The following is a 12,047-nucleotide window of genomic DNA, read 5'->3' as shown; positions in this document are numbered from 1 at the left end:
GACATGTCCACCAAGTTCATGAACTTGCATAGATATTCGGTTCCGCAGCCTAATGCACAGGCAATTTTTTATGAAGAAAAAAAAAGCCAAAGGCTCAATTTTTTTTTCCGGTCACACATCAAGATTCTTTAGAGAAAGGCAAAAACTGTGGCCTTTCTGAGTCGCGAGGACTCTTAGTTAGATGAGTCAATTCTTGAGATGCAACATGAGAAAGAAGGAAGGATTGGTGCCATCCGCGCTTCTTATTATCGAAAGTAGTTGAAGCTTTGAAGCTTGTTTTTTCTTTTTTTTCATTCCTTTCAATTCTTTCAATTGATTTTTGCAACATTTAGCTATATAAAGTTGAGTGATTTTCTAGTAAATACATTTTTTTCTTTGTAAAGGGAAAATCCATGACCTTAGGCTTTGTGTGTTTGCAGTTGCCTAGTTTTAGGACTCAATAATCAGTATTGCAAATGCTACTCCCACCCAAAAAGGTAGCTAGCAATTGTGAATATATGTATAGATTGGTTTAGATGTTTCAATTTTGTTTGTTTAGACGTTTAGTGGCTATTCTCACATTTTTGGTGAGAAAATAATTAGTACGTAGAAAAGGGATAAGAGTCTGAAAAGTATCCCAACTTTGGTCGGATTTGTTGTTGCCATACTAAACTTTCATGAGGATCTATTACCTTCATAGACTTTAATATCGTATTTTGAACGTATATATTTGCCCATGTGGACATAAAAAATAATGTCAAATTATAAATAGTATTGTGTCCACGTGGACACATATATACTTGTAAAATACACTATTAAATAGTTCATGGAGACAATAAATCCTCATAAAAAAAATTTAGTTTCACAATAGCAAATTCGATTAAAGTTTGAATATTTTTCAGACTCTTGTTCGTATGAAAAAATTAGGAAGTTTTCCGCTCTTACAGTGACCAAGAGATTGCAGTAGATAAGAAGTGAAATTGGATGCTCTCTTTATTTGATTCAATGTACTGTCCTGGAATCAAATTGGAAATACAATGATAGCTTATTTAGTTTCTATAGTACATTTTGGACCAGTATTTTTGTTGTACTTCTCCAATTTTGGTCCCATCTTTTGCTGCTGTTTTGGTCCTGCTTCTATCGTACAGTTTTTACGTTGTTTTGCTCCCGTGGTTGTAGTTTATACTGTAACTGGTCCAGGTTTTGCACCTGTTCCGGGTGCAGCAACTTTCGTGGAGATATTGTTGCAGTTTTGATCCAGGTTGTATGTTCTGTATTTGACTGCTGTTTTTGGATGCTGCTATTTTCGCGTAGAGATATCATTGCAGTTTTGGTCCAGTTTTTGCTGCTGTTTAGGTCCAGGTTTAATGAGTGCTGCAGTTTTTGTGCACATATTTATCCTGATCGGCTACTTGAGTAAGTTGTCAAGTGTCGCATGGAGCTTTAGTTGAAATCTAAGTCCATGACAGATTAGTTCTCTTTTTCTTTGTCCCTTCAATTTTCATATAGAGCTACAAATATTGAACTTTGCAATGCCAAAGACAAGTATTAGTCTATTAAAACAAATATGCAACTTAATTTTCATATAGAGCTACAAATATTGAACTTTGCAATGCCAAAGACAAGTATTAGTCTATTAAAACAAATATGCAACTTTCAAATGTGGAAAAAAAATTGCAGTTGCAGAATTTGGTTGGAAGGAAAAAAAATTTGAAATTTTTTTTCCAATTTTTTAATTTTTTTTTTTTTTACGTTTGGTTAGTTAAAATATTTTGGAAAACAAACTTTTGAAAAAATGAGGACAATGACGGCTCTAATAAAAATTAGGGAAAAGAAGTTTCTTCCCCACCACCCGTGAACCTTCACTCCATATTCCATTCAGTCCAGGTAGTATTTTGCTAGATTACATATAAAAATAATAATAATATTTTTTTTGCTTATATACCAAACACAAGAAATTAAGTGAAAAGTTATTTATTTTCCAATAAAATATTTTTCGTGAAAAATATTTTACTCCGAAACCAAACACACCCATGTGATTGCCATTTTTTTCTTCTAAGTCTTAAGTGTGAATAGTCCTCTCTCACACAGCCCTGAAATGCAGCATCATTATAGGTCATGTTCAACATACTCTCTATTTTTAATTGATTGTTGATGTCTTGTCTTTTTTTTCTTATGAAACAAGTTCCTTTTCATTCTTAAACCGTTTTGTAAATGAATTTTTTTAATTAGTAACATAGAAAATAGTGGAAACTTTTACTACTTTTTCTTATATAGTTCTAATTATTAAAATAGTTAAAAGTAGTCTATGTTTGATTTAACATCCACAGTTGGTGACATTAATATTCAAGAAAGTAAAAAAAATATATTGGAACAATTGATCCCAAAATTAGATGTTAATAAAATTACTACAAAATTTTTATGAAGGATAAAGTGGTCTATTTTCAATAATAATTTTGATAATTTTTTTGTGAACTAATTTGTTTTCGATTTAATAATGTGAATTTCTTTTGCACCGATTGAATAAAAAATGCTTCATATCAATTATGACAAAAGACCAAGCTATTTTGGTTGTTTCTAATAGTTGGTAAATGATCAAATTACAAAAATGACTTAATTTAATTTGAAAAGATTCTCTTTGTTACTTGGGCCAATCGAAACTCGAGGACCAAGACCTAGGCTTACAACCTCTCCCCTTCCCAACCACACCTGACCCAATTGATCCGTTTTGATTTGATTTTAACTTAGATCATTTAATTTTGAATTTATTATTACAATAAATATAGATCGATTCGACTTGCTTGCCAAGTTTAATCTTAAATCCCATATACAAGTAACATGGAGCCCATGGTATAAACCCCACCCATCTACCCCACAGACAAAAATATATAAATGGATCCACAATCTTTGAAAAATGGTCACCAACATAAACATGAAATTCAAATTGGTAGGTACTGACAACTAACAAGTTAAATAAACTATCAAATTAAAGGACTAGACTAGTACAATATATTTAATGCCTTAAATGCTTAAAACTCAAGGCAATTCTTCTTTAGACTAAGGTTTGTTAATCTAGTCTAAAGTAGAATTTCCCAAGTCCTAATTCATGTACTTATCAAACTTATTAATTAGCTATTACAATATATATGACCATTTTAATTAATTAATTAAAATATTGATGAACCATCAACAAATGAAGTACAAGATTTTAGTATAGTGTTCCAATAATTGTTGTCATTACTGTTGTTGTCGTTGTTGTCGTCGTTGTCTTCTTCTTCTTCACAACTTCCAAGAACATGGTCCAAGTGTGTAAACCCTTGAATAGTATTCAAATTTGGATAATTAGAATATGAAATGCCATTAATATTATTCTCCATGAAATTTTCAGTACCAATCAAACAAGAATTATCGATTAATCCAGCCCCTGTAATACTATTATTATTTGGTACCATGATTAGAGATAAATTTGAGGTGGATATTGGAGGGTTATCGAAAAAATTATCTTTGGTAATTTTTGGCATAATTGACCAATTTGCCCCTCCTTGCCATGCTTTTAGCACATCAAGACAAGGTGGTGAGGGTAATTTTGTTTGAAGGGGTAGTAAAACATTTGTTGTTGTTGTAGTAGTAGTCAAATTATTAGGACTAAAGTGGATATTATTATAATTATTAATGTTGTTGTTATTGTTCGAAATAATTTGTTGGTGTTGTTTTTTGGATTCGCGAACAAGTCGAGCTTCAGCTTCTAAACGAGCCTTTTCCCACTGAGCCATGTGGCTTAGGTTTGCGGAACCAAAGATGTTGGATTTTGGTTTATGAGTATTTGGATCAATGCCCATCTTGGTTAACCTCTTCTTCAAGTGCGTGTTCCAATAATTCTTAATTTCATTGTCCGTTCTGTTGGCCAAATGAGTCGCTATAGCTGACCATCTATATGATTGAAAATCACAAATTAATATTAGCATATATACATTATCAGTGTAAATAATAATAGATTAATATTTTATATGATGATAATAGCGAAACACAAGTTAAATTGATATGTAAAAATATTTTTAAATGTCAAAGATGATATAATAACCTAGAAAATACAGTAACAACCAATCAAAGTGTGCCAATGATCGAATATTGTTAGTTTATATAACTTAAACTCGAATATTTTCTATTATCACATAACACTTAGAAGCTGATATATAGTGAATGAATATGTGACATGGAAATTATCTGTCACAACACATTAACATAGTAGACCAAAAACATAATGTTGAATGTATTTTTTGAGTTAAAAATATAATATATGGTATAAACTGACTCATTTAGAATAGTTCAAAATATTTAACCTTTTTTTGTATTTATATTTTAAATCTCTTCAATGCAAATTTTGACTTTAACACTTTATATAAAAACTTTGGAAAAAAAAAGGAAGTATCCAAAGCAATAATTTGTAGGAGAAATAACGTTAGATTATTTTTATACATATACACTTCTGTTCAATGAACAGTACAAATTAACTAAGGTACATATTATATTGAAGTATTGGAACAATTATAGGTAGTACTTTTTGCTCAATGTTATATTTCCTACTATTCATTCCTATACTGTCCGAATTCTTCAAAAATATTATTAGATACCTGTCAAATTCTTTTAAAAAAAGTATACTTTTAAATGATTTGAGACATGTACGACAACACTATTAAAGACTATGAACAATATCGATTCAACCTTTTAATGCAAATTCTTCAAAAATATTATTAGATACCTGTCAAATTTTTCTAAAAAAAGTATACTTTTAAATGATTTGAAACATGTACGACAACACTATTAAAGACTATGAACAATATCGATTCAACCTTTTAATGGTTGTGCATGAATAGTTGGGTTGTTATCAGAGACATATATAGTCCATGATGGTCAATCGGACACCATTCGTCAAAAAATTATACTCCTTCTGTTTCAATATGTGTGATACTTTTTTTTTCAAGAGTCAAACAGTTCAACTTTGATTTGAAATTTGCGTATGGAATTTTCAAAAATTTTTACATGAAATTTATATATTTGTAAACTACGTAAAAATTACTATAATTCACAATAATTAAAAAAAATTGAAAATATGAAAAGGATCTATGAAAACTTACAATCAAAGATATTTATTTAAATCTCGAAATTCGAAAAGTGTCACATAAAATGAAATGGGTGAAATACTACGTATATAAAACATATAGAAATTATATAGGTCAAAAAATTATTTTCATACATATATATTAAATCTTAAACACCCTAAATGAAATTTCTGACTCCTTACCTGTTACCAAGAAGGGCATGGAGTTGAATGATTGTTTGTTCTTCTTGCAAACTGAATTTTCCTCTCTTAATATCAGGTCTTAAATAATTTATCCATCTTAATCTGCAACTTTTTCCACATCTCTTGAGTCCTACAATATATAAAATCAAAATTCTATTAATGCAAAAATAATTTTAAGAGTTTTGACTAATATGCACTAAAAAATAATACACACTTTTTTACATTATACATGCACATGTCATCTAAAAAAGATAACAATTAGGTAATTAACTAACTTTTCATTAGAATTATTTTTTTTGACAATCAGAAAAAATAAAATATGTTGTTATAATATGTTAAAAATACACTAATAATATAAAGATTTTTCTAGGCTATCATGGATATATTGACTAAATAACTCCAATTTTAAAATGATATGAGCAAAATTAAATGGATTATTGTTAAGTTATAATATTATCAAACTTTTAGAGTTTAACTTCGATATTCCACAACAACAGCTGTTATATACATTGATCAAATGTGTTGGGATCCACTATAAAAGACTTTATCATTGACTTAAATTTAGTTAATGTCATAATCATATAAAATAAAATAAAAAAAATCAAGATAAGTTAAATGTATGTTGTAATAATAATAACAATAATATTAGAAGTCCTTTTTAACAAGACTAAATTTTATTCCCAATTATATTTAGATATCATATTACAAATCTTTTTTTCTTTATTGTCTCATTTCGATCTTTAGCTAACTCTGTATTGATTTTAATAACAATTTTCCAAGACAACTTCTTTCATGTGATTTTAGGTCTACGACACCTCCTTTTAACACCTTTAATCACCATAATTTCACACTTACAAATTAACACTTATACAAAGGCAAAAAAGTTCCAAACTAACATATAACTATTAGTAATCATTGTTGATAAAAAAAATAGGGTTGATTAAAACCTGAAAAGTAAAACATATTACTTGCTATAACACGTTAAATTTTTTTATACTGTCAGTATATATTGACATACCGGCTTTAGTTGGCAAAGCACGCCAACTACCACATCCATTTTTTTCAATGTAATCCATGAGTTTTTGGTCTTCTTCAGGAGTCCATGGTCCTTTCTTCAATCCCACTTTCTCACAACATGGTGATCTTCCCATTTTCTTTGGACTTACAAAGAGATTTTTTTTTTTTTTTTGTAAAAATATAATATAATGTTTTTTGTGATTAAGTTATGTTGTTATTCGGTAGAAAGCTAACTTTGATGTATAAATACACCCAAGAAATTAAATGCTAGCAGACAGTATGAACAAAGATTTATGATACAATAATAAGTTTTCTAACAAATGGAATAAGTGCATTAGGTTCAAATCCAACTCCCTTAGCTAACTTAGTATTCTCTACTTTCCTTGATGTTACATGGTTTTATTAATATTAAGTGATAAAGCAGTACATACTCCTTCATTCTTAATTAAAGATTTCGAGTTCGAGTTCGAGTTTGAGTCTTACTGAGATATAGTCGTCTTTGTTAGAAAACGTTTTATTCTTTGTGTGAAACTTTCTGACACGAATACAAATATAGACATTTAATTAGGTCTCAATACGGGTACCAAACACCAAGAAAGCCTTTGTAAGAGAGCCCTGATACCCTCAACGTGGGACTTTCCGACCTAATAAATCAATGTAGGACTTTTCAGCATGAATTCGAATTTTAGAGGAACCCTAATGTAGATATCATATACAAAGTGGAAAGTCTTTGTTATGTGGAATTTCTTGACATAAATGCCCTAATATAGATAAAGAACACCGAGTAACTCTTTTTTTTAAAAAATATATAAAATGAATTTATTATTATTATCTTTTTTAATGGAGAAAAGATATTTCAATTTATGTATAATGTTCCAGGCTGGCCTATATAAATAGAATTACTGCTATAGTATTGGTTATTATAACTACTTAACAGTACGAATGACTAGTACAAAATTTATTGGATGAAATAAAATAAAGGTTGGGACACAAAACATAAACAAGTTGTCTCACTTTTATGTATTGATTTTTCTCTCTTTTTTAAATGTTTTTTTTTTTTAAAAATTATAATATAACATAAGAAGCATAAGAAAAATTAATCTCTTTGTGCTTTCAACCAATAGAAAGTAAAAAAAAATGTTCTCTTTATGTTTGAGGATACATTTATTTTTGGCTCCTAAGTAGCTTTGGTCATTTAAGTTTGTTGAAGTGACCATTTTTTTTTTGTTTTAGTAAAATATTTAATAAGTTCTAGCTATTAGATATAATGGAAATTATGATTTTTTTAATTAAAAACAAACACAAAACATATGACTAATAATGTTCCCAAATATTTCTTTCATTGTAGTAAGAAACAATAATTATTTGACGCTTACTCATAAAATAAAATAAAAAGTGAAATAATTAGGTATCGCATTATGCTAAAATATAGTGTCACCAATAATAGAAGAAGTTATTTTAAGGCTGAACTTGTCACTTGATGCACTAAAGAATCAGGTATTTTTAGTTGCCTAAAAAGAATCGAGAAATTAATTAATTAATTAATATTCTGAATTGATTTTAAGAAAAAAAGTTAATTAATGAGATTTATTGAATAAATTTTGTTTAAAAAATTTATAAATCAATCAATCACTTGTCGAAGTTGAGTGACGATGGTACGAGGGGAAAGCGTCTCTTATTATAAGTAATTTTTTTTCTTTTTTTACCAGTATGAGAGAAATGACTTTTCATTAAAATGTTTATTATGCTTATCAATCATCGAAATTTTGAATTCAATATGATTCATATTTCAATAAAGATAACGAAAACTCATAAAGAAGTACTACGGAAAAGGACCTCAAATACCTTCGAAATATTGGAAATGACACAAAACTATCCTCCATCCACCTATTGGCTCCAAAATGTCCTTCTCATCCACCTATTGACTCCAAAATATCCTTGTCTTAACCTTTCGGTTCAATATTGACTACTTATTTAACGGTTTTAAATTCAAACTATTTAATTTTTGTAAAATACTTGGCGCTCAACTATTGAATATAATTTAATTTGTTAAATATCATTTATATATAAACCAACTCACTGCCCACCTAATACTACTTACACCCCACCTAATTAATAAAACAACTTTAATTATCAAAATCGCCCTAAACACTACTAAAAATCGATGAAATTATAGATTCCTAAAAATGACATTCAAAATTATTCGAGTCTCAATTGAAGCCCCAATTAAATTTAGCTTGAACCGTTTATTTAGGAGGACACTTTCAATACTCTTTCAAAGCTTGAATTCGAAATTTATGATTAAAGGTAAGAAATAGTACATTCCGAATTAATTCATGCACTTTTTTAATATAATTTTATATATATATATATAAACTTTAATATATTATTTTTTAAAAAAATTATCTATTAAGCAACATCACATAATTGAGAAGCAGGAATAATTAAGATGAACATAGTGAGACTTTTAAGTTTATCGTTAACTTTTATTTAGACTCTTGAATTATAATATGTTTTGATTGAGGACTTAAATGTATGATGATGTACTTCTATAGACATTGTCGCCTCAAATTTTTAAAAACACTCATTGACAGGAATTTTTCTAATTATTGCATTTGTAATGGTGCAGATTTATTAATTGAGTGGGTTTAATTAGTAATGAGTGGATAGTGGATGATTTATAAATTATATTAATAAGTTAAATTATAACAAAATAGTTGAATGTCATGTATTAAAAAAATATTTAAATAATTTAAATTTAAAACCGTTAAATAAGTGGTCAATTTTGAATTCGAAGGTGGATGAAAAGGGTATTTTGGAACCAATAGATGAATAAAGGATAATTTTGTACTATTTATAATACTTCAAGGATATTTTAACCCCTTTTCCAAAAGTACTATTAAAAAGAGATACTGAAAATGAGCGTATATTGATTTGAATTACTTTATTTGAGCTACTAGATATCCAAGAGTGATAATTTTGTGAAGATTTATTGTATCGTAAAAATTTATAAAATTCAAACTTAAAATAATATGTTAAAAAACATGAATTATGAATTTTTTTAATGAAATACTTAAAAATTATGTTATAATAAATACTTAAAGTATAAATTAATTATAATTAAAATATCAAGTTTTATTGGCCATCTTTGTGTGTCAGAGATAAGAACATTTTTTTTATAATTAAAACATTTAAAGAGATTTGCAAATTTTTTGACAAAATGATCTGGATTGAATTTTGGGTAACCATTTTATCAACTATACACTTAAATCAAATAAAATATAATATTTTAAATTCCTTTTTCATCGCATGTAATACAATCAACTATATGTAAAAATCCACATCCTTTTAAAAATACGTCTAAAATTAAATGTTGAAAAATAAGTAATATACAAAAAAACACTGACAAAGCAATGTTCACAATTGTTTCATAATTTTGTAAATTATCAACCAAAAAAATGATAAGAATTATAGCCTCAATAAGATATTTTGTAATTTTTTTTTAATTATTGAGATTTATAATGTTTTTTACGTAATTTATAAACATATAAATTATACAAAATGTCTCATTTCTCTTTATTTCAATTTTTGTGGTATAAAATGAAATTTGGAGAGCCAATCAAAATTTTTCTTTGATTGTAATTTTTTATGTTACGAGTCCAATATATGTTCTCCTTCTATCTCAATTTAGGTGACACAAATAGAATTTCAAAAATCAATTAAAAATTTCTTTGACCATATATTTTTTATAAGTTGTTAATTGTTAGGATTATGGTATTTTGAACGTCATTATAAATAATTAGAAATTCCTTTTTAATTATTGAAAATAATATACTCTTTTTATCCTAATTTGTGTGACACAGATGAAATATAACAAGTCAAATTTTCTTTGACTATATACCTTTTATATAGTTTTAGAAAATATTATATAATAAAATGAAAATTACTAAGTCACGCTCTAAATATGCATATACATGACATGTTTTCCCCTCAACAATGTAATGTCACGCAAGTTCGATCAATGATAAGAAATCTTTAAAATATTATACAGTATTGAGTTTAAGTATTTTGCTAGCAAAATTTTGAGTAGAAGGATTCAATTGATTATCTAAGGGCATGTTTGATCATGTGACATGAAATCATAATATGAAATTATGAGATTGATGCAATTATATGAAGTCATAAGGAGATTGTTAGGAAGCTGTTAAAACTGTTACACAGTTAACACTGTTCACTGACAAGAAGTTAGTTAGTCAAATGTCAAGGAAGTAGTTAGTTAGTTAGGTATTCATCTTTAATTCATTTCACTCATTGATGAGTTGTATAAATACATGACATATGTACTGGTTCAAGTATTCATGAAATATATCAATCTCTTCTTTCTTTCTTCTTTTACATATTTTTATCTAATATTTCGGTTTGATCCTGTATTAGTTCCATCTTCTTCGAGCTTCCAGCTCCTAGATTAACTACTATCGTGGTAATTGAGTTCGATTGTATCAGAGATGAAGTTGAAGTTTTGTATTTGGACATGCAATATTGAATATTTATGTTATATGTTTTCTCATAAACATAAAAACCTCGTAAATCCTAAAACTATTAAAATTATCTCAATTCTTTATACAATCTTACCAAATAAGCAAAATTACACTATCACAAAGCTATTGTAAAAAAAGTACAACATGTATAGATCAAACTTTAATTCAATTAAAAAATTTGAACATAAGTTGTAGTATACTAGTCTTTATGATAATTTTCTCACATAGTACTATCATGATCCGAGCCTACACCAGGGATGTGGCCGGCACTCGAGAACCATTGCTAATACCCAAGCGAATCCTCATCCTAATTGACTACAAGCAGAAGACTAACACAAGCATATAAAGCTTAAAAACTGAATAAAAATTCATGAAACTCAATTACAAAGCTTTAACTCAAATGAAAAACTCTAAATAAATAGACATCTTAAGTCTTTATAACATTTAATAAAATAAATGAATAGAAACTCTACTCTCTATCTATGAAGTCTCTAAATGACAAAAATGGAAGTTGAGACAAGGCCCACAACCTACTTACAATGAATATAACTGAAAGTAAAAGTGGAATTTCGAAATCAAGGAGGCTCACCATAGATAACTCAAACTCCATATGGTATTGCCGAAACTCCTGTTGATAACCATGAATATCTGTATCTGTATCATGAAACGATGCTGGCCAAATAACTCAATACAAGCATGAAGGAATACTCAAGGATACTCAAAACTACTCCCACTTACTCAACTCAGGAGTACTCAAGGATAAGATACTCAACTCAGTAATAAGGTTCTCAACTCAGTGAAACTGAACAATAAGGTGCTCGACACAATGAAACACAAATCAACTTCAGATACACAACTCGAAGGTACTGAACTCATGATACTCAAGAATAATGCAATAGTGAAAGAAGCAATATATATGGAAATATGTAAAACTATAGATTGGAACTTTGTATTGAAAGTACAATATTACTCAATTTGTATATAAAAATACAATATCATTTTTGGGAGTTTCTCTAACTGACAACTACCACTATGAGCCTAAGTGATGATAAAATGTCTTGCTCAGGTTTCAGAATTGTCCTATACTTTGTCATCATATAAAACACCTTAACTAAGTGGTTCCACTAGTCTATGTTAAAAAGCACCAAGGAATAATCCAAAAAGTATGATCCTTTCTACCCATGATGACTACATATTTTATGGAAACTTGA

The 12,047-nt window shown here is 28.1% G+C and overlaps 1 protein-coding gene across 1 annotated transcript; it reads right to left on the bottom strand.

Annotated features, from left to right (window-relative positions):
- Nucleotides 1-2,885: 2,885 nt before the first annotated feature.
- On the bottom strand, nt 2,886-6,498 carry LOC107015245 (transcription factor MYB106-like). Its single transcript, XM_015215458.2, has 3 exons — nt 6,300-6,498; nt 5,282-5,411; nt 2,886-3,909 (listed from the first exon to the last, which is right to left on the bottom strand). Exons 1-3 carry the CDS (start codon nt 6,430-6,432, stop codon nt 3,147-3,149), a joined length of 1,026 nt encoding a protein of 341 aa, XP_015070944.1. The 5' UTR covers nt 6,433-6,498; the 3' UTR covers nt 2,886-3,146.
- Nucleotides 6,499-12,047: the final 5,549 nt, after the last annotated feature.

This window comes from Solanum pennellii, chromosome 1 (assembly GCF_001406875.1).
Source record: "Solanum pennellii chromosome 1, SPENNV200".
Classification (NCBI taxonomy): domain Eukaryota; kingdom Viridiplantae; phylum Streptophyta; class Magnoliopsida; order Solanales; family Solanaceae; genus Solanum; species Solanum pennellii.
The sequence above is the reverse complement of the archived record's forward strand: the minus strand, read 5'-3'. Positions and strand labels throughout refer to the sequence as shown.

Excerpts from the sequence above, each read along its gene's own strand:
- LOC107015245 (XM_015215458.2), bottom strand. The coding sequence starts at position 6,432 with ATGGGAAGATCACCATGTTGTGAGAAAGTGGGATTGAAGAAAGGACCA. Across the intron at positions 5,412-6,299 it reads TGCTTTGCCAACTAAAGCCG|GACTCAAGAGATGTGGAAAA; the intron begins GTATGTCAATAT and ends TATATATTGTAG. Across the intron at positions 3,910-5,281 it reads CATGCCCTTCTTGGTAACAG|ATGGTCAGCTATAGCGACTC; the intron begins GTAAGGAGTCAG and ends TCAATCATATAG.